The sequence below is a fragment of the Marmota flaviventris genome, chromosome 18 (genome assembly GCF_047511675.1).
Source record: "Marmota flaviventris isolate mMarFla1 chromosome 18, mMarFla1.hap1, whole genome shotgun sequence".
Lineage (NCBI taxonomy): Eukaryota > Metazoa > Chordata > Mammalia > Rodentia > Sciuridae > Marmota > Marmota flaviventris.
The window spans coordinates 12,029,130-12,054,961 of NC_092515.1; the positions used below are offsets into that span (position 1 = coordinate 12,029,130).

The 25,832-nt window shown below is 50.1% G+C and overlaps 2 protein-coding genes across 3 annotated transcripts; one reads left to right on the top strand and one right to left on the bottom strand.

Moving 5' to 3' along the window:
• Positions 1 to 880: 880 nt before the first annotated feature.
• On the bottom strand, positions 881 to 17,844 carry Dedd2 (death effector domain containing 2). Its single transcript, XM_027945775.2, has 5 exons — positions 17,738 to 17,844; positions 16,772 to 17,138; positions 15,209 to 15,331; positions 11,168 to 11,308; positions 881 to 2,109 (listed from the first exon to the last, which is right to left on the bottom strand). The coding sequence occupies exons 2-5, from the start codon at positions 17,097 to 17,099 to the stop codon at positions 1,718 to 1,720; spliced, it is 984 nt and encodes a 327-aa protein (XP_027801576.1). The 5' UTR covers positions 17,100 to 17,138; positions 17,738 to 17,844; the 3' UTR covers positions 881 to 1,717.
• A 1,674-nt stretch (positions 17,845 to 19,518) lies between these two features.
• On the top strand, positions 19,519 to 23,747 carry Znf526 (zinc finger protein 526). Of its 2 annotated transcripts, none has more exons than XM_027945948.2 (3): positions 19,519 to 19,614; positions 21,478 to 21,574; positions 21,665 to 23,747. In XM_027945948.2, exon 3 carries the CDS (start codon positions 21,682 to 21,684, stop codon positions 23,704 to 23,706), a length of 2,025 nt encoding a protein of 674 aa, XP_027801749.1. In that variant the 5' UTR covers positions 19,519 to 19,614; positions 21,478 to 21,574; positions 21,665 to 21,681; the 3' UTR covers positions 23,707 to 23,747. The 2 variants fall into 2 exon arrangements, with proteins under 2 accessions (XP_027801749.1, XP_027801750.1); XM_027945949.2 differs by lacking the exon at positions 19,519 to 19,614 and adding an exon at positions 19,650 to 19,866.
• Positions 23,748 to 25,832: the final 2,085 nt, after the last annotated feature.

The following is a 25,832-nucleotide window of genomic DNA, read 5'->3' on the forward strand; positions in this document are numbered from 1 at the left end:
TCTCTCAAGCTTAGGCAAGGAGATGATTGGCTCCTCAGGGTCCACAACAGAGCCCAGCTCAGGACCTGACACACAACACATATAGGACCATCTGCTGCCAAGCCCCAGGTTCCCTTCCCCCGACAGAAAAACCTGGGTATTGTGTAAACTGGAGTTCCTTAACTTGTTCCATAGGTGATGGGGAAGGCTGGAGGCCACAATCTCAGTTACAGCCACATAGGAGGAAGAAGTGCTTGTCCTCAAAGAGGAAGAGACACCCAGGTTACAAAAAGGTGAATGCCCAGGCATGAAGGATAGAGCCACAGAAGAGATTCTGAGCAGAGAACCCCTGGCTTCCTGTCCTTTTAAGTTTCTAAACCTTGGGGCTCCACCAGCCTTGAGGGTAGCTGGTTCACCTCACCATGCTAGTTGTGAACTGCTGGGCACAGTGGCACATGCCTGAAATCTCAGCAGCTCAGGAGGCTGAGACAGGAGGATTGAGAGTTCAAAGCCAGCCTCAGCAACTCAGTGAGACCCTGTCTCTAAACAAAATACAAAATAGGGCTGGGGATATGTGGCTCAGTGGTTGTATGCCCCTGATTTCAATCCTCGGTATCAAAAAAAAAAAAAAAAAGAAGAAAAAAAAATCCTGAGAACCCCCCAACAAGGGCATATAGGAACAAAAGCATGTGTGAACAGGTGAACAGGGTGGGGAGTTTATGACTCCAAAGCAGTATATTCCCTTCTTTGACAGATGAGGAAACTGAAGTCCATAGAGTGGGTCAAACCTATGGTTGCAGCTGGCAGATGATCCAACAGCCTGGTCATCCTCCAGCCCATACAGTGGGCCAGGAACACTCCTTCTCCCAGTACATCAAGAAAGAGTCCTAGAGAGCCTTGATGCCCACCTATGCCCTTTCCAGGGCAGTTTTATTGGTGACATTTGTAAAAGGTCTTCCCATCAGCCCCCAAGTGTTTGCTTTCCCTTTCCAAGAAGGTGACTGATTCTGGCCCTGGCCCCAAAGACAACAGCAGACCTTGATCTGATGCTGCTACAAAACCCAAATGACACTCTGGGTAAGGGTCCAAGGGCGAGTCTGTGCCTAGCTCTGGGGAGCAGGAGAAAGAGAAGAGAACTGGGTCTGTGTGGGGACACCGGGCAGAGCCCTGGCTGGCTGAAGATGTGTGGGCAAGGTGAGCCGGCCCCATGGGCACCCCAGCTCCGGAGCCCACTAGTGTGGCTGAAGCCCAGGTAGGGGCGGTAAAATCAAAAATCCTGAGAAAGAAGCCCTTAGGCCAAAAAAGTATGTGGAGCAGGCCAGGGCAGGGGCCAAGGAAGATTTCCGAGGGGGCAGTGTGTGAGTGTGGATGTGTGTGTGCACTCATGCACATGTGCGCAGACAGCCCAGGGCCACAGACACTATGTGCAAGGGGGGCTTTGGTGAGTGTGCAGCTATGCCCCCCACCCTTTGGAGCTCTGTAGGCCTGAGCCCTCAGCCTCCCAAGGCTAAGGGAACACACCTGGGGGTGGAGAGTTTGGGAAGGAACTTGGCTGGAAGTGGTTTAGGCCTCAGAACCCACATCCTGTAGGAGAGGCTGTCAAGGGGCCTGCTGTCCCGCTGCAGTCCTTAGAGCTGCTGGAGTGACAGTCTTCTAGGGGCAGAGATGGTCATCTTCTCAGGGGGAAAGATGGTCCGGAGACTCGGAGGAGGTGGGATCAGTCCTGCCTGACCCAAGATCAAGAGGCCTCCGTTGGGCGTCGTCCCCCCTCCTCTTCCATCAGCAACAAGCGGCGTCGGCCAGCCTCGTAGTCAGCCTCGTCCACACTGACCAGCAGGCGGACAGCCTCCCGGCCCACGGCCTCACGCAGGGCCTCAGTCAGGAACACGCCCCGCAGGGCCTGTAGCAGGGCACCACTCAGATAGTCACCCCAGAAGGCGTCCAGATAGGAGAGCTCTGAGAACTTGATGTCACACACCACAGAGCCCAGGTCCCTTGAGCGCAGCACTGCAGTGGCCTGCCCAAACACGTCCAACTGTCGTGCCAGTGCCTGGGGTCTCCGGGATGCCACGCCCTGCTCCAAGGCAGGCCCATGCTCACAGTACTCTGCTCGAACCCGGAGCCGTATGTCTGCAGGGGAAGGAGGGATCTGTCAGTGGGTGCCCACTGCCCGCCACCCTGGCACCCTTCTTCCCCTCCCTTCAGCCTCTTCCGGCAGGCCCTCTGCCCTGCCCTCTTCCAGAAGCCATACCTAAGGACTGTGAAGTTATAACCAAAATCACTTTGCTCCTTCCCAGATATAGGGTCCTTGCTACTCCCCAACCACCAGCGTTCTCCAGCTGAGCCCTGCCTCTCCCCAAGCCAGAGGTGCTCTCTTCCCAGAGCTCCCCAGGGCCCCCTCCCCCAATTCCTGCAGTCTTTACTCAAGCATCTTTTTCCCAGTGAGGCTCGCCTGACTGGCCTGTTACACTCCACCCACTGCCCCACCTCCCCAGGCACTGCCCCACCTGCCCAGGCACTGCCCCACCCAGCTCTTTTTCCCCAGGGTGTTTATCACCTTCTAACTTACTCCACAGGCCACTACTGAGCCATCATCCTTCTCCCCTAATGGGAGCTCCCTGAAGGAAGGGATCTGTTGTGTGTTTTGTTCACTGGTATATCCTTGTGGCACACAGTAGGCATTTGGTGTGAGTTGGTGAAGGAACCAATGCATGAACTAACAGACTTGCCTTCAGGCAACCAGCCTTGCACCACTCCTCAGAGAGAGAGTCCCAGGCTGCCCACACCTGCATCCTCTCAGCAGCTCCAGCAGGAGAGGAGCCTGAGCAGGCCTAGTGGGAGGTAGGCACTCTGGCCACAGAGGCGAAGATGGTGGTAGGCCTGGAGCTGCTGGGGGCTGCTGTGCCACCAAAGAGGAGACCAAAGCTCACACAGGGCCAAGGATACAGAGGAAGATTCCAGAGTTTGTCATATGGTCAAAGAAGGATCATCAGGCACACTACGCCTAGGTTTTCAGTTACAATCAATTCCCCATCACACACTTTTTTTGGTGGTGCTGGGGATGGAACCCAGGGCCTCACACATGCTAAGTTAACGCTCTGCCACTGAGCTACATCCCCAGCCCTTTTATTTGTTTTTTATTTTGACAGGGTCTCATTAAGTTGGCAAGGCTGACCTCAAACTGGTGTTGGCAATCCCCCCACCTCAATCTCCAGAGTAGCTGAGTAGCTGGGATCACCAGGCCCCACACCCAGGCACCATCAATTCTCTTTTTTGCTTAAACCAGTTTCAGTTGGACTTCTGTCATTTACAAATCTACCTTCATCTGCCCACATGAGGTGATAGGAAATGGGACATGGGACTTCTGAAGCTATCCCTACCAGCGAAAACTTGGGCATATCACCTCTCATGGCCATCTGAATCTCCACCTGTGAAGTGGGACTGGTAAACACTGCCAACCCTATACACACCCAGCACAGGGTTACTCCAGGACCAGCTGCATGCTAAGACAGCAGAGGCAGCAAACACTCAAGAGTGCTATCTGCTGGCACTACTCCCAGGGCCTGAATCATAAGATTAATCCGCAAAGGACCCTGGGAGACAGGGCCAATCAGCACCCCAATTTACAGATGAGGAAATGGAGGCCAAGAGAAATGAAGTGACTTGTCCAAGGTCATACTGCCAGGCAATCACAGTGTTTAACAAATAGCATTGAACCTCCTCTGCCCAGGGAGCAGGCTGCTAAGTTGAAGGATCTGATTCCAACCCAGGACCTTTAGGTGCTGCTGTGTGAACTGGGACAAGTCACAACACCTCTCAAACCAGGACATAATCTCTTGCTGTGGAGAGCTGTTAAGAGAATTAAAAAGATAGCAACGGACAGAAAGAATAAGCTAGTAACATGCCTGGTGCCCAATGGGTGCTCTAACAATGACAGTTGCCTACTGCTATGCCATGCCAAGTGTCTGGCATCTGGGAATACAGCATTTAGCCCTGCAGGACAAGGGCTACTGCCAGCCCATTGAACAGATAAGGAAAGCAAAGCTCTGGGAAAGGAAGTCTCCTGCCATGGGCCCCCTTCACCTTTCACACAGTGTCAGCAGATAGCAGAAGAGTAGAAAGCAGGTCCCCTGCACACCAAGGCAACTTCTCACCCCACCCATTTCCTCCTCCCACCCCAAACCCCTTCCTCTTTCTGCCTCCAGGGGATCTCCATCCTCTCCACTCAAGGCCCAGGGAAGCTTCCCCTGCCCCAATCCCCAGGTCCTCCCATGGCCCTTTAGCCCATCCCCCTTTACCCTGAGGACCAGATAAACCCCCAGGGATTCATTCTTGACTCTGTAAATGCCTGGCTATGCCCTCAATGTGGGTGAGATCAGGGGGTTTCTAGGAACAGCACCTGCCCAAGGCCACACAGGGCAGGGCAGCAGCAGAGGCAGAGCCAGCTAGCAGAGTCGCACAGACCTGGAGGTGAGTCCCAGCTCTGCCACTCTCTAGCTCTGGGGCCTTGGGTATGTGACCTCACCTCTCTGAGCCTCAGTTTCCCCATCTGAAAAACATAAACAAACAAGAGGTCCCTGCTGCACTGTGGAGTCACGAGGATTAAATGAGGCAACTCACCAGTGACTTGGCCCGTGACACAGGAATGCCCCCAAAACAGGAACTACAGTTTCGACACTCACCTCTGTGGCCCCATGGCCCCTGCCCACACCCTCACCTCCCTTGCCTAGGTCCCTAAGCCCACTTCACCCTTCATCAACTCCCTCACTGCTACATTCTCCCATACCCTACCCTCCAGCCACAGCAAAGCACTCCCAGCATAGCCTCACTTCCTCACAGAATGGCCTGTCCCACCTCCTCTGCCCCCAACACCTCCACTCACTCACCAAGGCTAGTTTTCAGGGACCCCCTTTATCCTGCCCAGCTGATCAACTCCCAGCTCACCCTGCTCAGCCAGAATGTTAATGGCCCCATGTGGAAATCTATTCATACAGAGTGCCTGCCACATGGGGAACAGAGGACAAGGCCAGGGTAGGATCATGAGTTCTCACTCAAAAGGTATTTACTGAGTACCATACACACAAGGGTAACATGAGGACCCTGCTGCAAGTGGGACAGAGAGATGTGCTGCCCGCAGTTGGGGATCACTCTCCGATGCCAGGCCCTGCCGCTGGCTTTTCCCTACCTTAGCCCACCTAATCATCTGGGCACTTTAAACATCCCTTTTTACACATAAAGAAATCCTTCATCAGAACACAGTCCGATCTCTGATGTGGAAAACAGGACGACGGTACAACGAGGGAACAGACAGAGGCTCCCACTGCTTTCCGGAGTGGCCACTCCACCCCAGCTTAGCCCTGAATCATGTGCTTTACATACAGCCTTTCCTCGACTCCGTACCAACACAACAACAGATGCCACTTCCATGATGTCTACCATGGGCTGCACATCCTCTCACCCTTTGGATCATACCACAACCTTATGAGGTGATGCTGTTGTTATTTTCTTTTTGCAGCTAGGGATACTGAGGCATAGAGGTTGAGTCAGCTGCTTAAGGCCAGAATTCCATCCAAGGGACGTGGCTCTAGAGCCCAAGTTCTTAACTACCCCATCCTGTTCACGGCCTCTCATGCATAATTAAAAGACATCCTAGGGCTGGGTTATAGCTCAGTGGCAGAGTGTTCGCCTACCAAGTGTGAGGCACTGGGTCCTCAGAACCACATAAATAAATTAATTAGTTAAAAAAATAAAATATTGTGTCCATCTACAACTAAAAAAAAAAAAAGACATCCTGAGGACCAAGGAAAGAATGATATAGAATGAGTTAAATTTAGACAGGATCATTTTTCCTCTGAAGAAAATGACACCTGAGGGGTTGGGGCTGTGGCTCAGCAGTAGAGCACTCGCCTAGCACGTGTGAGGCTCTGGGTTCGATCCTCAACACCACAAATGAATTAATAAATAAAATAAAGGTATTTAAAAGGATGTAAGCGTAACATATATATATATATATATATATATGTAAAAAAAAAGAAAGAAAATGACACCTGAAGTAAAACTTATAAGGCGTTTTAGCCAGGAAAAAAGGAAAGAACGGCCTTCTTAGACGGAAGAGAGAAGCATGTACAAATCCGGGGAGGAAAATTCACTTGGGAGGCCCACAGGCCGAGGGGCTGGCGTGGCCAGAACATGGTAGAAGAGCACAGGTAGCAGACTCAGAGGTCTGGTCTCTCTCACCAGCGGAACACCATGTTTCTGGAGCCTCTGGAAATGACCTCACCTCTCTGTACTTCAGTGGTCTCCTTCCTAAAACAAGGCTCACCCCAGCACCTGTCCTCATGGGGCTACGGTGGGAATGACACAGCTGCAAAGTACAGCACTGAGTTCAGGTCTGGATGAAGGAAGGACGGCACTGCCTGACGCGGACACCACTCCAGCCACTCTGTAGAAGTGACAGTTGACAGCAACAGGGCCAGAGCCTCTGATGACTGTCCAGGATGGAAGCAATGGATGTGGAAAAATGTCGATGGACTGGTCCAGGTGTGGCAGTGAGGGGTGGGGCAGGATGAGCATCCATGTGACCTGGGCTGGGGGCTGGCTGGACTATTTCCAAGTTGGCAGCAGTGGGAAATGCTCCTGCCCCAGTAGGTCTAGGGGGATCTGCCCTCCTAGAGTGGAGAGTTGCTCCCGCTTTCTGTACCCAGGTGGTCCCCTGCACCTTCTTGGCCCCACCTGGCTCTAGGATCTCTCTTCTGGAGCAGAATGGGAGGCAGAAATGGGAGGGGTTTCACAGTGGGGCACCAGAGCGATCAAGGGAGCACATCCTGGGATAGGTGTTTGAGAACTCCAAAATGACCTTACTTGGGTCCTTTCTCTCAGAGTCCCTAGGGGGGTGGGATGGGAACAAAAAGGACCTGTATTCCCACGGCACTGGTACAGAGGCAACTAGCATCCTTCCATGGAAATAACCTTCCACTGCCTCTGCTGCCACCACATGAGGGCCAGCACCACGTGCTTCTGAACAGTGGGACCCCTCCCCACCCTCCTGGCTCCATAGCTGCCTCACTCTGGCTTCTTCCAGAGAAACAGTATCAAACATAAAGTTCTTCTCTACTGAACTAATGAACTGAAGCAATAAGAAGCTGCTGGCCACTTCAAAGATAGAGAAGCAGCCACTGCCTGCTTCCTAACAGAATACCAACACCTAAAAGTAAGTCTGGGAATTAAAACATCAAACCGGAGCAAGCCTCTCCAGACCCAACTGCCTACGCCCAGGTCAGTGGACAGTGTCAAATCAGCCCTACCTCAGGATCCAACCAACCAAATCCAGTCTCAGGAAATACTGCAAGACAAATACTCTCAACAAATGATGCAAGAGGGCAAAGAGGAATAGCAGGGGATCCTAGAGATTTGGAGAGACTTCACAGAACCCACATTTATGAGCCAAGTGGAAATTTGAGCACTATTGAGATGTGTGACAGGAAAGAATTATCATTACTGATTTTTTTGGTGTGATAATGTTTTAAGGAATTGTTCTCTTTTATAGATACAGAGCAAAACACCTGCCCATAAAATAAAAAGACAGCTGGAATTGACTCCAAAACAATATGGCTCCTGAGACATCAGCCACAGCTAACAACTGCCAAAGCTTGGTGACAAGGTCCTGGGAGTTGTTTTACCAGTTGATTTGCTTTGGAATATTTTCCACAAAAATTCTGGGAGTGGGGGCAAGCAAAGCTGATCCTGCCATTCAAATTCTATAAGTGCTTTCCATAATTCCAAAAAAAAAAAAAAAAAAAAGAAAGAAAGAAAAAATGCAAAGACTTCAAGATCTGCCCTGTTCCTTTTCCTGTCCCTATCTTCCAAAAGTCTCCCCTTGGTTCCAGTCCCTGTCTTGCTAGCTTCCTTTCTATCCCTTAACTGCCACGGGCACACTTCTATACGGGTCTCTGTTCCTACTGTCCTCACCATCAGGAACACTTCCTGCCATCTAACTTGGGTTTCTCCTCCTGCCAGAACACACCTCAGTGAAGGCAGAGGACTCCCAGCCCTGCTGTGCCTAGCACATATTAAGACCTCCATAAATACATGCAGAATAAACAAATTAATAAATCCTAGTTTCAGCCTAGCTATGCCCCTGCCACTCAGACTAGTGACTTCCTTTCCCTCAGCGTGTTTCCTTCTTTGCAAAAGGGATGCGGCTCCCTCAGTGCTTGAGAATTCAAGGTCAGGCAGGCAACATGCAAAGCACAGTAGATGAGTCTGAGAGGCATGGAAGATCAGAGTTCCTATTATCTAAGCCTAGGATCCCTAAGTTTCCTTCTCACACTCTCAGACATTTAGGAGTTTAGTCTAGTTCTATTCCTCAGTAGAAGCAGTTCACTGCTGCCAATCCCCCCAAGTGTCACAGATTTGGAGGAACAAGAATGGCAAACCTCTTCTTCAATCAGGTCAGGAGGGGCTTCCTTCCACCTATAGCACTGGGCCTTGTAGCCTCATTAAAGGTAAGGCATCCCATCTTTTCAGAGGGGAATCTGGGGCCCACATGGGGACAGCCTCACTCCAACCCCACCCTGCCTGGTGAGTCAGCAATCAGCCCTGTGTGCCCATCCCTGGCAATATCCAGCCACACCCTAGTTAATATCCTCCTGGCCTCAGGGAAGAGACCTGAAGCCTGGCCTGGCCTGCTCTTGTACTCCCCAAGGCAGTAACTCCCTCACCCAGCCAGCCAGCTGGGTTGCTCTCTCTGGTAATTACTACCTGACTTGGAGGAGAGTCACCACCAGGCAGTCACCCCCGGAAGCCAGGAACTGTGTGAGGATGCAGGGCTGGCTCTGCTGCTGTTTATGCCTGCATCTAGCCAGATAGTCTGCAGCCTCATCTATGAGGTTTGACACCCACCTGCCTGGAAAGCCACATGGGCACTAAGAGGAGCTAGCATGTGTCTTTCGTGGGCTGCAGCCAGCTCTGCAGATGGCAGGAGGAAGGACCCTCAAGGTGAGAGCCCTTGTGCATGAACAGCTGCCCCATATCTCCATGTCTACTTCCACCTGACCCAGCCCTGGCTTGAGCAGGCCACCAGCTTCTCCTGAGTTTCCCAATTTCCAGTATCCACATCAGCCTCCTCACCCCAATCCTTTCTCTGGTGCACTGGCTGCTTCCTCTGCCCTCACCCTGCTGTGAGGTTGCCGGGGGCTCCCTCCTGGCATCATCTGGTCCCAGCCCCTGTATAGGGGTGCTCTGTCAGGCCCAACAGCATGTATGGCTCTTTGTCCCCTCCCTGGCTTTTCAATTCCTCAGAGCACTCACCACCAGCTGTCATTATCTGTCTGGCCCATTATCATGTAAAAAAGTCCTCAAAGCTAGAATCTTCTCCATCTCTATGCCTAGACCAGTGCCTGGCATAGAGATTATGCTCAATAATAAAAACCAGGTGAAGGAGTTAGCAAATGAATGTGTCTGGGGCTCCCACCAACCCCAGAATAAAGTCTAAACCTCCAGAGCCTCACCTACCTCCTTTCCACTGCTCCTATCACAAATCTTTTTTTTTTTTTTTTTTAGATGTTGATAGAAGTTTATTTTATTCACTTATTTATATGTATGCTAAGATTTGAACCCAGTGCCTCACATGTCAGGCAAGTGCTGTACCACTGAGCTCCAGCCCCAATCCCAGAATCTTTTCTCCTGGACTCACCCTGTCTACATCCTACTGTGGACACTCGGTACTTTGGGGTCACTGCCAGGAATGCCCTTCTCAGCTCCTCTCTTCCAGCATCCTTTACCTCATCCTGCAGGTGGTACCTCCCCAAGGCTGGTCAGAGGGATCCCCTGCACACCCTAGCATCCCTGTACTCACACTATATGGCACCTGTCACCATCAGCCCGGCTGCCACATCCCTCATCTGTCTCCCCTGCAGCCTGGGAACACAGCTTGTGTGATCTGATCCCCTCTTTTCCCTGGGCTTGTCCAACTAAAAGAAGGGAGTCCCACAAAGAAGGGTAGGGATGGTCAATGGCTACATCTTCTCCACAGGACCAGGTAAACTTCTCATGAGCAAGTCATGAGAGTCTCCACAGCAGCACCCCTCCCTGACATCTCACTCACCTGTTATCTGTAGTAGGCCCTATGTCCAAAATATTACCTTGATTCCTTGGCCCACCCCTTCTCACCCTCTCCAACCTGACTACCCCAGGCAGACCTCTGACCTCCTCCCTAACAGGCTGCAGACCCTGTTCACTCATTTTCCAGCTTCCACGTTACTTGATGCACTAAACAGGCACTCAAGAGAGCATGTTCTAGAAGCCCAGCTGTAAGCCCTGTGCACTACAACTCCCTCACTGAATTTCCAGATGAAGTTAAGAGTACCTTGAAAAAAGGCATCAGGTCACATTACTCTCTTGCTTAAAACGCTTTGACAACCCTAGAAGCAAAGACAAAAATCCACACTCCACTCTGCCCTGTGGCTTGCTGGTTCTTCCACCTGTTCCTTTCTCTTCATAGCACCTATCATCCTCTAAAGTGATTCTTAGTTCCACAGGTTTGTCACCTGATTGCAGGATCAACTGCACAAGGGCAGGACTGCCCTACTGCATTACTGCCCGAAGCCCAGCAACAGCAACACTAAGAGCAACTTCACCAGCACGTGCCTTGGGCCAAGCACTATTCCAAGCAGATTATTCAGTTAGCTCATCTTTTCTCATAATTCCAATCAGGATCCTTATTAGCCTTGCTTTATTACAGATGTGCAACCAGGCCCCAAGAAATTCAGGCAACTACCCAGGGTCAGACAGTTTGTTTAAATGTTAAGGCTAGTTTGTGACTCAGGCAGCCTGAACTGGGGTCCTAGTTTTACTACCTCTGCAATATACACCACTGCACAAGATGACTGTCAGAAAAGTAATCCCTATAGGTGTTTGCTGAATAAACAAATGAAACTGGGGCAGAGGGCTGTCATGGAAGGTTTCCTGGAGGAGGTGGCATGTGATTTGATCTCAACTGCAGGCAGGATATAGAAGAGCAAGATGGCAACAGAAAAAGCAAAAATTACACTGCTGAATGGTGGCTGAGCTGCTGCCCATCTGCCAGGTGTGTCATGCTCCAGACAAACGCCTGTCTGTCCTACCCTCCAACCCCACAGCCTGCTCTGGGCACTGTGTACATGCATTCCCAAGACTCACGGACACATACCACAGGTCACTTTGCCTTCTGATGTAGACCTGGCTGGCTCCTGCTGCTGCTGAGGGGTGACTGGACCCCCTCTCCGCCGCCGCCTGGCACCACCACTAGGCCGGCCCCGACTCCGACGCTGCCGCTTGGTTGGAGGGGAGCCTGAGGACAGACAGAGGGAACAACTGCTGAGGGCCAGGATGACAGGCAGGATGCCAAGGTGGGTGCCCAGGAGGAGCTCTAGGTCACTGTGGGTAGTACGAGCTCCTGAAGAGCCCCTCTAGAAGTGGCCCTGTCTACAAGATAGAGGTACCACCTATCATCACCTGGAAGGCAGACACCCTTCCACCTAGCAACTCCCCACTACCTAGCAAGCCCTGCCAGGTCTGACCCCAGAGAAGCCCCAGTGCACTCACACCAGGGAACAGACACGACAATGGACACTGGGCATCATTTCACAATCACAAAAGCCTGAAAACAACACTAGGGTCTAACGAGAAAAGGAATGGCTTCTAGGATAGATTGTTGAGGGAATAAAGCAAGGCGCAAAATAAATGTACCATTTTGCATAAAAAAGTAGAAGAAATAAGCTGGGCAGGCTCACACCTGTAATCCCAGTGACTTGGAGGCTGAGGCAGGAGGAGGTTTGAGGACAGCCTGGGCAACTTGCAAGACCCTGTCTTAAAATAAAATTTAAAAAACGCTTAAAATAAAAATTTTTATTTAAAATACAATTTAAAAGGTAGCCAGATGTGGTGGCATACGCCTGCAATCCCAGCAACTCGGGAGGATCTTAAGTTCAAGGCCAGCCTCAGCAACTTAGGGAGGCTCTGTCTCAAAAAATAAAAAGGCCTGGGGGATGTAATTCAGTGGTAAAATACCCCTGGATTAAATCCCCAGTACCCATCCCCCCACAGAAAAAAAAAAGGAAATAAAAATATACATGTTATATGTATTACTTTTTGCAAAATAAAGCACTGGAAGAACACATTGGAAATAAATCAAATTGGCTATAAACTACTTATGGGAGGCAAGGATAGACATGACTTTGTTTCTGAAATATTTAGAATTGAACTCAAGGTACTCTCTCAGACTTTTTCCTTTTTTTTTTTTTTTTTTGGTGGTGGTGGTGCTAGGGATTGAACCCAGGGCCTTGTGCATAAGAGGCAGGCACTCTACCAACTGAGCTATAGCCCCAGTCCCTCCTGGTTAAATATTCAAGCTGGCTGAACTTATGATCCTTCTGCTTCAGCCTCCTGAGTAGCTGAGAATGCAGGTGTGCACCACCATGCCCACTCTATTTTATTTTCTGTGGTAGGCAAGAGCTCTAAAAAACAGCTACATTCTCAGTCCTTTTTTAAATTTTTAAAGAGGATCAAATTGTCCAGGCTGGCCTCAGATTTTCAATCCTCCTGCTTCAGCATCTGGGGTTGCTGGGATTACAGGTGGGAACCATCCATCTGGCTAAAAATGATACTTCTAATGATACTTTTTAAAAACATACTTTAGTTTTTCCTTTCAGCCATGTAACTATCTTACACACTCAAAAAGTTAAGAAGAAACAAACTACAAAATTATGTCAAATTAATTTTCTTCTGTCTCTCTCAAAGAAACAAATGAACCTAACTGTATACATGATTGGTAACATACCAATACTCAGAGGAAAAATTATTTCAAGAAACTTGGAAGAACTCTCTGTGGGAAATGATCAAAGAACAAAAAGAATCACAAACAAATCTCCATCCCCTAGTACTGTGGATCAAACCCAGGGGTGCGTTACCTCTGAGCTTTACATATATCCCCACCTCTTTTTATTTTGAAACAGGTCTCACTAAATTGCTTAGGGCCTCGTGAAATTGCTGAGGCTGACCTCAAACTTTTGCAATCCTCCTGCCTCAGTCTCCCAAGTTGCTGAATTATAGGCATGTGCAAACAAATCTTACATTTCATTCAGGAAATAAAGACAGCGGTGATATTGATTTTATAATTTTGATGTTACTTTATTATTGCAAATAAAACAAATACATCTATATCTAAATGTGTTAAAAACCAATATTTCCATATTAAAAATTCCTTATAATGTTAATTTCAAATTGAAAAATATTAGAGGGAACTTTTCTATTTTTTATTTATTTTTATGATATTAGGGATTGAACCCAGGACTTCACGCTTGCTAGATAAGCACACCACCATAACCTACATCCCCAGCCATTTCTGTTTTTAAGAAAAGGTCTCTCTAAATTGCTCAGGCGGACCTCAAACTTAGAATCCTCCTGCCTCGGCCTCCCAAGAAGTGCATACCTATAATGCTAGCAACAGGCTGAAGCAGAAGGATCACAAGTTTGAAGACAACTTAATGAGACCCTGTCTTAAAATTTTAAAAAGGCAGGAGAAGTAGCTCAGGGCAGAGCGCTTGCTTAGCCCCTCACCACACACACAAAAAGAAACCAGGCTCTTTGAAAAATCAGCTGATTCTAGGGCCAGGGAAAGGAACATTCAAGGTAAGCCCAGGACATCTTGCAGTGTCACAAGGCTGGAAACATTCAAAGAATGATGGAGACATGGCAAAAGAGGGTAGCCAATTTGAACCTTGGGAAGAATGACTAATTGACTATAACAAAGTAAATAAGTGAACGACTCCATACTGATTCTTGAAAAAGAGAGAGAGACAGAAGAAAAACACTCTTGAAAGAATCCATTTAATAGAGAGAAAAAAAGAATTAGAAAATCACCATTTTATAAATACCAACATGAAAACTAGTTTCAGGCAGGGCTCACCCACAAATACTAAACTCACTGGGGAAATAGCATGTGTGCCAAAGTATCATCTCAGATTATTTAACTGTAAAATAAAAGGAAAGAAATGTTGATTTACAACAAATAAATACAGAAGCTATCACCTTAACCAAGTGATCAAATTTTCCCCACTCACAAAGGGGGACCAGACCTTACATGCCCCATGATGTACTCTAATATAAAGGAGATAGCACCAACCATGGAAAATTCATGTCAAAATATAACCAGAATCTAACTAAGCCTCCAGACCTAATTCCCACTTCACAGAAAATAGGGGTTAGAGGAACAATTAAATGATAACATCAAGAAATAATCAGACACATCAAGAAACAAACATTCTACAAAACAATCAGCCTGGTAGGGTTGACAAGTCAGGAAAGAAAAAGGTGGGCTGAGGATGTGCCTTAGAAACTACTCATGCATGAGGCCCTGGTTTCTTCCCCAGCACCAATTAAAATAAAAACTCTGGGCTGGGGATGTCACTCAGCGGTACAAACACTTGTCTAGCATGTGCCAGGCCCTGGGTGCTATCCCCAGTACCACCAAAAAGAAAGGTCTGGGTAAAGAATAAGTTTTTATTCAACAGCAAGAAATTAAAAAGCCCTAAAAATTGCACGTATAACAACTCAATCATGACTGGATCCTGGAAGCTGAGATGATCTTAATGGATTTGGAAATGAACCATTAGGATATCTGAGAATTAGTAATTATTTTCTGAGTTACAATTATGGCCTTCAGGTCAGTATCCTTATTGCGATGCCTGCTGACTTCAGAGTAAACCTACTGATGTAATTTACATTCAAAGAATTTTACAACAAACTCAGAATTATATATCACACAACGTGGGGGTGGGGATGTTACCACTAAATCTAAATGATGATGTTCAGAACTAACCTTTCAACTCTTCTGCATCTTTAAAATTTTACATAATAAAAAAAAATCAAGAGGGAAAAGTTCAATTCAATCAATAAATTTGGGCATGGCAAGTAAACCAACTGGAGGCACTAAATGTGAACACATCTCAGAATCACATCCAGCTCCGATAGCCAGGTATAGAAGGATACCCACAACATGAAACCATTTAAAATGTGAAACAACTCTGTGTGTAGCTTCAGAATACAAGCTCCTTCCTATAGCTATAATAAACAGACACACTTCAAAAACAAGGCAGAACCACCCCTCAGGCCACATCCTTGATGGGCCAGGGTTGGGGAGGCTTATCAGGAAGAAAGGGACACTGCCACTGTGCCCACCCAGAGGGCTCACCTGTGTCCCATTGGCCCTGCTGAGAATCTGAAGAACTGCTTGACTGCCGCCGACGCCGGCAGTTGCCCTCTGTCCTTTTTGAAGAAGAGCTGGAGGTGCCAAAGCTGTAGCGCTCTGGGGACACTGGGGGAAAAGAACAAAATTAACATTCATAGCCTTCTGTTCTTCCCAGGCCCAGCCCCAATTCCCATCCCTGGAAAAACTCCTGGACCACAAGGTACCTGAGTATCCCAGAGGTCAGATCCAAACACCCACTGTTTCTCAAATACCTCCTGCCCAGAAGTCATTCAGACACCTTCTGAGACAGAGGACTCATCACCTTCTAAAGCTGCCCAACCTACATCTTCAGCAGCTCCAACTGTCATGCAGCCTTGCCCCCCATCAACTGTCTCTACACCCTGAAGTTCCAAAAAGCAAGCAGAACTCTACAGTTCCTCAAATCATCTTTTCTAGAGCCTGACCCTCATAGTTTAAAAAACAAAACAAACACACAAAAAAACCTGTCAATTCTTCCTTAGAGGTGCCTTTCTCCTGGTGATCCCAAACTCACAGGCCCATAATGCCACCCTTTCCAACTCAGCCACTACACCTCTAGTAATCCAACCAAGGGCCCAATAGCCTATTTATGCACATGGCTCCTAGCAGCCTGAAACCCTCCAGCAACTCACTTGCTTAGAACTGTTCTCCTTTCCTCCCAAGGACCAAAACTCTAAAAAGGGCCAGCCAGGTTTGAATTCTGGCTACCACACTTTCTAGCTACGTTATATACTAGCCCCTTTGGGATGTATGTCTTCTCACTTACCTCTCCATCCCTGCTTGGGTGACCTCTCCATTTCTGCCACTAGCTATTGATGATGCCAACCTCTTGCTATCTCAAGGCTTGGATATTTGCCTTTCTCTCTGCCTGAGACTTTCTGCCCTGATAGCTATGCTTGCTGGAGTGTAGCCTCAGTTCATCATCTCAAAAAGATCTTCTCCAGCACCTAATCTAAGGCAACCTGGCTTCACTGCATGGCACTTCCCACTCTATCCCATTTTCTTGTTTTCATCTATAAATCCATCTGAAAATTCATCACTTGCTTATTTTAGTGTCTGATTCCCCCACTAAATATATACTTCACAGAATAAATACCTTTGCTCCATCATCTTATATCCTCTGTGCCCAGCACACAGGATTCAGTTCTAATATGTGGCAAGCTGCTTAACTTTTCTGAACCTATTGTCTTTCCAGTACAGTGGGGTCAGTTGCAGAACTTCCTCTGGGATTACTGGGAGGATATAAGGTGACAGTTAATATGAAGAGCTTACGACTTCACCTGGCTTGCCCTCCACAAACAGTTGTAATAATCATTATTGATGTACCCAAAATTCACAAGCTCACTCCTCCCTAAGCCATGCCTCCCTCATCTTATTTCTCATTGATACTCTGGGAAGTGAGGGAGTAGAATAGAACATACAGTCTGATGTGGTACTATTCATGTCAGGGCACTAACACGGGCCCAGCCCAAGAGGAGCAAGGTCCTTCCCCCACCGGAAGTCTGGCACCTTCCCATTCAACCTTACCTGGCCGGCGCCGCTTGCGCGCCAGGTGCGGAAGCAGGTCCTGTCGGGCCAGCACGCGCAGGAGTTGGCCCAGCAGCCGCAGGTTGCTCTCGTCGCACTGTCCGCGGCGCTCCAGCTCCAGAAGCAGTTCCAGGCCGCTGCGGGCGCGGGCCAGGCCGCCGGCGGCGCCGGGGGCCTCATCCAGCAGAAAAGCCAGGAGCTCCAGTTCGCACTCGGTCAGCTGCCCGCCCACCACCTCGAACATACGGTGAAGGGACAGCATGCCATAGTAGTCCAAGCACTCGTCCTCCTCCCAGCTCGGGGCCAGGGTCGACCCGGACAGCGCCATTCCCGGGGGAGGGATGCGGAACAAGCTCAGAACCAGGGCCTAAAACCCACCACAGGGAAGACACAGTGGTCAGCGACGCGGCGGCCTGGACTTGACACTGGCCAATGCCTGTCTCCCCACCAGCTCCCGGACCGGCCGGACAGGGCCATCCCCAACCATCTTAGCGTCCCCCTCCCAGGAAGTGGTATCTTCCGAGGTACCCTAGTAACAGAGAGAGACGCCAGACCTCGGTGGTCCTCGGATCAGTCGGGCCAGCCAAGCCCAAACGCCCCTCCCCAGGTGGTATGTTCCAAAATAGCCTCCCCACCGACCAAAGTAATTAGGCCCAAACAAGCCTCTAGGCCCATGCCAGGGCACCTTATCTACGGCACTGGGACTCTGAATAGTAAATATCCGGTTGTGGTCCTTGGCTCTATCTACTGATACCGTCCAATTAGTCCCACCACTTCACCCAGCAGGTAGCGTAGAAAGTGACCCTCTGCACCTACAAGTGGGAGCGACCAAGGCAGTCTTCTGCTTCACCCAGGTAAAACTGACCCGACCCCTCTCCTTTTAAGGGCGGTTCCGCCCTCTCCCCAGCGCCTAAGTGGTTTCGTCTACCCGCCATCAATCGCCCTTAGGCCTCTCTGGATCCTCACCGGATTCCGGCGTCCGATGACTCCAGGGCGACAGCCGCAGCCACTTGTTTTGGATCTTTCTGGCACCTTCTCTATTATTACGCCTGCGTCACCTCGCTCCTCCTCCTTCCCCAACTCGCGCAGGTGCGACCGCCACGCCCCTTAGGCGCAAGCGCAGAAAGAAACCATCAAGCCCCACCCCTCCTGGGCCACCTGACCCGCCCCCAACCGAAGCTCCCCGACTTGTTTGTACTGCGCTTGCGCAGGGCGAGATCCTGGCTGCATCAGGCACTCGGTGGCAAGGTCTCTACTTCCCGTCCTTGACTTCAGCAACCGAGTCCCTGAAGCCTCACATCACGACCTGTTGGAACTACTCATATCATGGGCTACAGTCCCATCTTAATCACGGCCCAGACGCCCACACTACTACGCTCAGCTGCCTGTGGCAAAAGACTATAATAGCGACCGGATGTCCCAGATCCAAGTAGTGCCCAGGCCTCTTACAAGCGTGACCTGGACACGTCTTCCATTAGATTGTCTCCATTCCTAATGGCAACCACGGACCTACATCTCAACTGTGCTGTCTCATGATCCCGACTGGAAAACTTCCCTCAGCCAGAATCCCCCCTTCATCTATAAATTTCTCCCGCCATGGAGACCATGGTTCCCAATGTCATGATACCTCTTCAAAATCGCAATAGATCCCTCTATCCCTATATGCACCTTCTGAAGGCATCCATCATAAGTCCCTTCCCAAAACAGTGAGACTCAGTCATGACCAACATATACACCATCCAGGGTAGCAATGGCCCTTCCACTCCTTCCATCTCTTCCCTCCAGGGTCACGGAGTCACTCAGAGGCCCCCTCCTCAACCTGCACCTACAAAGCAGGTTTATCGGGGAAGCTGGCGAAGTTAGCGTGGAGGCTGCGTATGTGCGCGTCCCGGGCAGCGGGGCCTTGGGTGTGGTGGCCGCCCCGCCCTCTACTAGGTGACAAGGTCAGGGCCAGCACGTGTCTGAAACATGTCTACTGCTCCAACCGGTTCCCACCCCCGAGATCATCTCTTCTTGGGAGGCAGGAAACCTGGGTCCTGCCTGGCACAGGTTCAGTAATGGCTCTGCTTGTGCTGCAGCGATGGCCTACAAAGAATCCCTTTCTTTCTCTGGACCTGTTTCCCCACCTATGAAACAGATGGCAATGGTCCCCTACGGATGCACAGTGAATGCCCTATAACTATCATTAAAGCAAATCAAGTCAGAGAGGTAAAGGAAAGCAATTTTACAAACTGAAAAGGATTATGTCCATGTTAGCTTATAGTGGGCACCCACGGTGATTCAGGTCCTGTGCTGAGAGCTTTTATGTGTATGATATCAAATTCTTTTAACAGTCTTTGGCGTGGATATGATTCAAGCCCATCTTACATATGAGCAAAACTGAGGCCCATAGAGAAGGGAAGTACCTCCTCCAGAGTGTCTCGCTCCAAAGCTGTACCCTCAGAGATGATCACTCTTCAGCTATGAAATAACACCATTGTCAGAGTCTCCCGCTGACCAGTTCACTCTATGGGCCCTCGTTCTCCAAGGGTGATCACTTCTCTCCACTGAACTTTTTCAAATTCTTAGCAGAAAAGAAGCGGCCACAGAGAACTGCGCAGGCGCTTCTCCTCGCCCGGGGCCCCACCCACAGGGCCAGATGTGTGCGTGGAGAAACTCGCCGAGCCCCGCCTGAACACCAACACGCAGGCGCAAGGGCGCGTGCCCTTCGCTGCCGGCTCTGATTGGCTGCCATGGGTAAGGGCGCCGCCCAATGGGAGGTGTGGATAGTAAGGGGTCCCACACGCCTGGAGCCGAGGGTCTGTGTCAAGAGCGGCAGGGGCTACTGGAGACAAGAGAGATGGGTGAGGGCGCCGCGGGGTGGGTGGGGAAGAGAACGCTGGGCATATGGAGAGGGCAGTAGGAGAATGAAGGGGACACCAGGGGCCGAAGAGTCTTGGGGCCTGCGCTAGGGCGGGAGCAGAACTGGGTGGAAGGAGAGCGCTCCTTCCTGTGTTCCCTGGAGGAGTTGGTGGAGCTCTTGCAGGGTGCAGGACCCTACCCTTGAGCGAGCTCTCACGCCCACCCGCCCCACAGGAAGTTAGTCGGCCTAGGAGGTGAGTCCAGTAGGAGAAAAAGGTTGTGTAACAGCAAAGTTGAACTTTCAGGCCCCTCTGGTGGGTTCTCTTGGAAGGATTTATGGATCTACTGTTCGTAAAGCCCCCATTCCTCCACCCAGTAGTTTACAATCCAAGATTAGGAAAGAGGAATGTAGTCATGGAAAGTGCAAATTTCAGGTTCCCTGGGCCACCTTCTAAAGAGAGATTTATTGGATGCCTATTTTTTGCGAGCTTTGTAACAGGCTCTGGGCCTAGCTTCACGGGAGTACTCTGTTCTAAGTGGGGTTGTAAACAAGGAAAAATGGAACTCTGCACTCCCTGGTTGACTATTTCCAGGAAGATCCTTTATGAAATGGTGTTGTGTACAGGACCCTGGCAACTCAAATATTTGGAATGTGGAATAGGTAGATATGGAAGGCTTAGCTCTTGGGCATTTACTGAATCATTTATTCAGAGAGCATTTGTTGAGCACCAACTGAATAGCCCTGTGTTGGGCTATGTATTATGGGAATTCATAGTAGAAATGAGAGTGAGTCTCCTAGAAGTGAAATATGCGTAGAGATGGTTACACTCCCTGGACCTCACTTCTCTTGGGGAGGCTAATTGACACACTAAATATCTACTGTGTGCCTACTGTTTGCTGGGCATTGTTCTTAGCACTGTAAATACCTCAATGATGAACAGGCTAAAATCCCTGCCTTCTGGGAGCTTATTGTGAGCAACTTTTAATGTGGGGTCTATAAGCCAAACTCCACCTGCCCACTAGCATGAATTGATGAGGTGAAGAAGAGATTTTAAAAGTGGAGATTGTATTCAGGAGATTAGCTCCTAGGCCTGGGAGGAGGGGGTTATTAGCTGAATGGTCTATGAGTTCTTGTTGTGTAAAGGGACCTGGAGAAAAGAAGATAGGACACATAGAGGCAAATTTGAAAGTTAAAATCTCTGTCTCTGGTCAGTGGCTTTGTTGGTAACTTCTGTCCCTCACCCCCAGTGAATCAGACCTACATTGCCTGCAAGCTCTCTATCCTGTGAGGAACTCACAGATACTATCCCAAGTTCTTATTTGTTCTGAGATGCAGCACAGGATACCAAGGGAATCCAGAGTAGACAAGAGTGGCCACCATCCTGAGGATGTAGAGATGTCAGTGGAGACTTTACAAAGGAGTTGTGGAGTAGGAGTTTGCTAGACAAGAGAATGAGAGACCTTTCTTGGCAGAAGGAATAGCAGCCTCAAAAACTGAAAGAGTCCAGAATCAACTTTTCTGGCAAACTTAAAGTAACCGTTCTAGCAAACCTTTATCAAGTACCAGGGACTTTGTGGTCAGTACTACTTTTAGCCCCATTTTATAGGTAAGGAAGATATCAGAGGAAGTAAGTAGTGGAGCTCAGATTCAAGCCAAGTTCCTGGGCCCATGCTCTTATACACTGCTGTATCTTGTTGTGCATATGTAAGAGGAGGAGGAAAGGTATTGCACAAAGAGGAAACTGCATAAGCAAAGACTGAAAGACCAGAGAAGATATGGTGTGTTCTAAGCAAGGGTGTCACTAGGCCTCTGGAAAAGGAGGGCAACATCAGAAGCCAAACTGAGTGCTCTCTCTCTCCTGCAGATGCTGGGCTACTTTGGACTGCAGTAAGCTTCAGAGTCATAGAATCACCAAAGACTGAGGCATAAACACTGGATTAAGACTTGATTATTAGAGGCTGGTGAGTAATGGGATGAGCAAGGGAATTCCTGAGACATCTCCCCTCCCCTCAATTCCAGCCTGTCACTGGCTCCTGCCCCTCTTTCTCCAGGCACTGTCTTTTCCATAATGGCAGAGGTGGTGGCTGAGGTCGCTGAAATGCCAACACAGTCATCAGGGGCAGTGGAGATATCATCATCCATATCAGGGGAGATGGCGGAGATGGCAACAGAAGTGAATGAAATGACATCTGGGGAGGCCCTTGCTTCATCCCTCTTCTTTCAGCACCACCAGTTCATGTGCTCTGAGTGTGGCAGCCTCTATAACACACTGGAGGAAGTCCTCTCACACCAGGAGCAACATGTGCCCAGTGTGTCAGAAGAGGAGGCACTGACCACACAGGACACCAGCCTGGAGTCAGATTTGATGCCAGGCTCTGAGGAGGGGCCTTTCCAGTGTGGTGAATGCAACCAGCTCATCCTTTCCCCCAGAGAGCTCCTAGCCCACCAGGATGCCCATCTCCGGGAGTCTGCAAGCCAGATCCAGTACCAGTGTGGGGACTGCCAGGAACTCTTCCCCTCACCTGAACTGTGGGTGGCTCATCGCAAGGCCCAGCACCTTCCTGCTATAGCAGTTGAGTCTCTAGTGCCATCTCCTTTACATGCCCCAACACCACTTCCTCCACCCCCACTGCCACCTGAAGTCAAGATGGAGCCCTATGAGTGTCCTGAGTGTTCTACCCTCTGTGCCACTCCTGAGGAGTTCTTGGAGCATCAGGGTACTCACTTTGACTCCCTGGAGAAAGAAGAGCGCAATGGCTTAGAGGAAGAGGAGGAAGAGGAGGAGGATGAAGATGATGATGATGAAGAGACAGAGAATGAGGAGGAGGCAGCTACAGAGGTTGCTGATGATACTATGGGAGGTGACAAGACCACAGTTGGCCAAGCCCAGGGCTGTGGAGATTGCCCCCAACACTGTATCTCAGGGGCACGCCGGCAACACCGGCGAGCATCTCGTGACCCAGCGTCAGCCACCTATCCCTTCCACTGCAGCCAGTGTCAGCGGAGCTTCAGCTCAGCGAACCGGCTACTGGCTCACGGGCGGGCCCATGTGGGTGGTACACACGAGTGTACAACCTGCTCCAAGGTCTTCAAGAAAGCAGCTTCACTTGAGCAGCATCTGCGGCTGCACCGTGGTGAAGCCCGCTACCTCTGTGTGGACTGTGGCCGCGGCTTTGGCACAGAGCTCACATTGGTGGCCCACCGGCGGGCCCACACTGCCAATCCATTGCATCGCTGTCGCTGTGGCAAGACATTCAGCAACATGACTAAGTTCCTGTACCACCGGCGCACTCATGCTGGGAAAAGTGGAGCCCCCACCACTGCAGCAACAGCCTCCCCAGCTCCAGCTGAGCCCACACCTCCACCCCCACCCCCACCCCCTGCCCCAGCCCCACCTGCCCAGCTGCCCTGCCCACAGTGCTCCAAATCTTTTGCCTCAGCCTCCCGGCTCTCCCGGCACCGGCGGGCAGTACACGGGCCTCCTGAAAGGCGGCACCGCTGTGGGGTTTGTGGCAAGGGCTTTAAGAAGCTGGTCCACGTGCGCAATCACTTGAGGACGCACACAGGTGAGAGGCCTTTCCAGTGCCACTCATGTGGCAAAACATTTGCTTCTTTGGCCAACCTTAGCCGCCATCAGCTAACCCATACTGGTGTGCGTCCCTACCAGTGCCTGGACTGTGGCAAACGCTTTACACAGAGCTCCAACCTACAGCAGCACCGGCGGCTGCACCTGCGGCCAGTTGCCTTCGCTCGTGCCCCTCGTCTCCCCATCACTGGTCTGTACAATAAGAGCCCCTACTACTGTGGAACATGCGGCCGATGGTTCCGTGCCATGGCAGGCCTGCGGCTGCATCAGCGAGTCCATGCCCGAGCCCGTTCTTTGTCACTGCAGCCTCCCAGATCACCATCTCCCACCCTCCCCCCAGCCCCTGAGCCTCAGCAAACTATCATGTGCACAGAGCTTGGGGAGACCATTGCTATCATTGAGACATCCCAGCCACTGGCACTTGAGGACACGCTGCAGCTGTGCCAAGCTGCACTGGGGGCCAGTGAAGCAAGTGGGCTATTACAGTTGGACACAGCCTTTGTGTGACACAGCCAGAATGCAGCAATAAAGGGGTTTGCTTGCAACAATGAGCATGGGTATCTCTGGGGAGAAGAGAACCACCCCTCTGACAAGCCAGTCTGGCACCCAGCCATGTTCTAGGATCCACCCTGGCCTCTTCTACCCACCAACTCCTCAGAACAGTCCTGCCAGGTTTCTTTCCTCTACCTGAGGGGAAGCTGAAGCTCTAAGATGTGATGTGATCTGTCCCAGGTCACCCTGCTATGTTGCAAAATGGGGTTTGCCAAGGTTCTTTTCACTGCATCATGCTGGTGCCCAGCAACATCAGGTAACCTTTACTGAGCACCAACTGTGTGCCAGGTCTGTACTGGGCACTCGTATACTCTCTTCCAATTCTGTGCTTGTTCCCCCAGCCCTAGCCTTCCCTGGACTTTGGGCACCCAGGTCTTGGCTCTGCCTGGTGGAAGATACTTGACTTCTCTGGGCTTTCTTCGTCTCAATTTTGACAGTGTGGAAAGGAATCTGTAGGTACCTGGGTACTCAGCTCAGATTGAGTAATGCAGGGGACCCAGCAATGAGTCAGACTTGGGCTCTCCCCTCTGGAGGCATGCTTGGTCTGCTAGGAGGAACATTAGTACAGACAGTGTGCTCTCTAAGTGTGTCTCATTGGTTCATTCAGCCTGTCTTCTAAGGCCTACCTCCCATGGCTCCTCCTGGGCAGTGCTGAGGGCCAGAGACAACTTCAGACCTAAGAATTCCCTGGGGTGTGATGGAACATTGGGAGGTGCAGGGACAGTAATATCCCAGAGTAGAGAACCTCCACGGGAGTAGATCAAAAGTGAGAGACTTCTAGAGGAAGTGGTCCCTGAAGAAAAAGTAGGAGTCTCTCTGTCAATAGAAGAGGAACAGGAACATTCCAGGCAGATGGCACTACAAGAGGAGGGTGAGTTCTTGGTATATTTGGAAACTGTCCAATTATTCACAACTATATTAACTGAACACTTGACTGCCTGGCCATGGTAGGTGCCACACTTAGCACTGTATGTGTACCATGACCCCTGTGGGCCTGAGAGGTGTCTCAACCCCATCCTTGTTACACACATAAAGAAAACTGAGGACAGAGACTTGCCCATGGTCTCATATCTAGGGAGAAGTATTGTGAGACTCGAGCCCAGGCAGTTCCTTTAAGCAGTTTATGACCAGTATCATTTTGAGTGATTGAGACGTGAAACTCCCACAAGGGCAAGGCATAGGGTCAGTGGATTCATTCTAATTGGAGGAAAAATAATCTAGTGACAGAGAACAGTTGGGATTTGAGACCTTGAAAGATCAAAAGTTTTGGGAGCAGCTGGGTGTGATGGTACACACCTGTAATTCCAGCGGCTTGGGAGGCTGAGACAGGAGGACACGAGGTTCAAAGCCAGCCTCATCAACAGCAAGGCACTAAGATCCTGTCTCTAAATAAAATACAAAATAGGGCTGGGGATGTGGCTCAGTGGTCAAGTACTCCTGAGTTCAATCCCTGGTACCAAAAAAAAAAAAAGTATTGGGAGCAGAAAAGAATCTCCACTGTTTTACAAAAACTGGAGTAACAGTCTTTTGCTCCCTAAGCAGATGGGGGTGTTGTATGGCAGGTCGATAGGGCAGGCTCCCCCAGGCCTCTGTAGACCAAGGTGCTGGGAAGAAGGAAAATGCATCTGGGGCTCACAGTTGTCCCACAGGGATACCTAAGTAGGCCCTGGAAGTTGGGCTCAGTAGTTCAGGGAGGTATGTATGGTGGAGGAAAAGGTGTCATAACAGGGTGTCAGGTCTCCCTGGGATCAGAGTGAGGTGAGTGGGAGGGTGGCAATAGTCTAGCAAGGAGAGGATGGGGCAGAGCTGGGCAGAGGCTGTCAGGGAGGAGAGTGAGGGCCTCATGGCCAGCCACTGGGGACGAAGGGGTCCTCAGGAAGCTGAGGCCTCTCCTTTGATCATGTAATGGTCTGTGTATCCAATTTACAAACAGGATGGTGTTGAGCACAGGTGATACAAGGTCTGTCCTGGGCAATATAAAGATGCAGGTGTACACTGCTTGGAGAGCCCAGAGCCCTCAGGAACCATCCTGGCACTCCTGGGACATGTCCAAACCTTTTCCTTTTGTTCACAAGTGGATT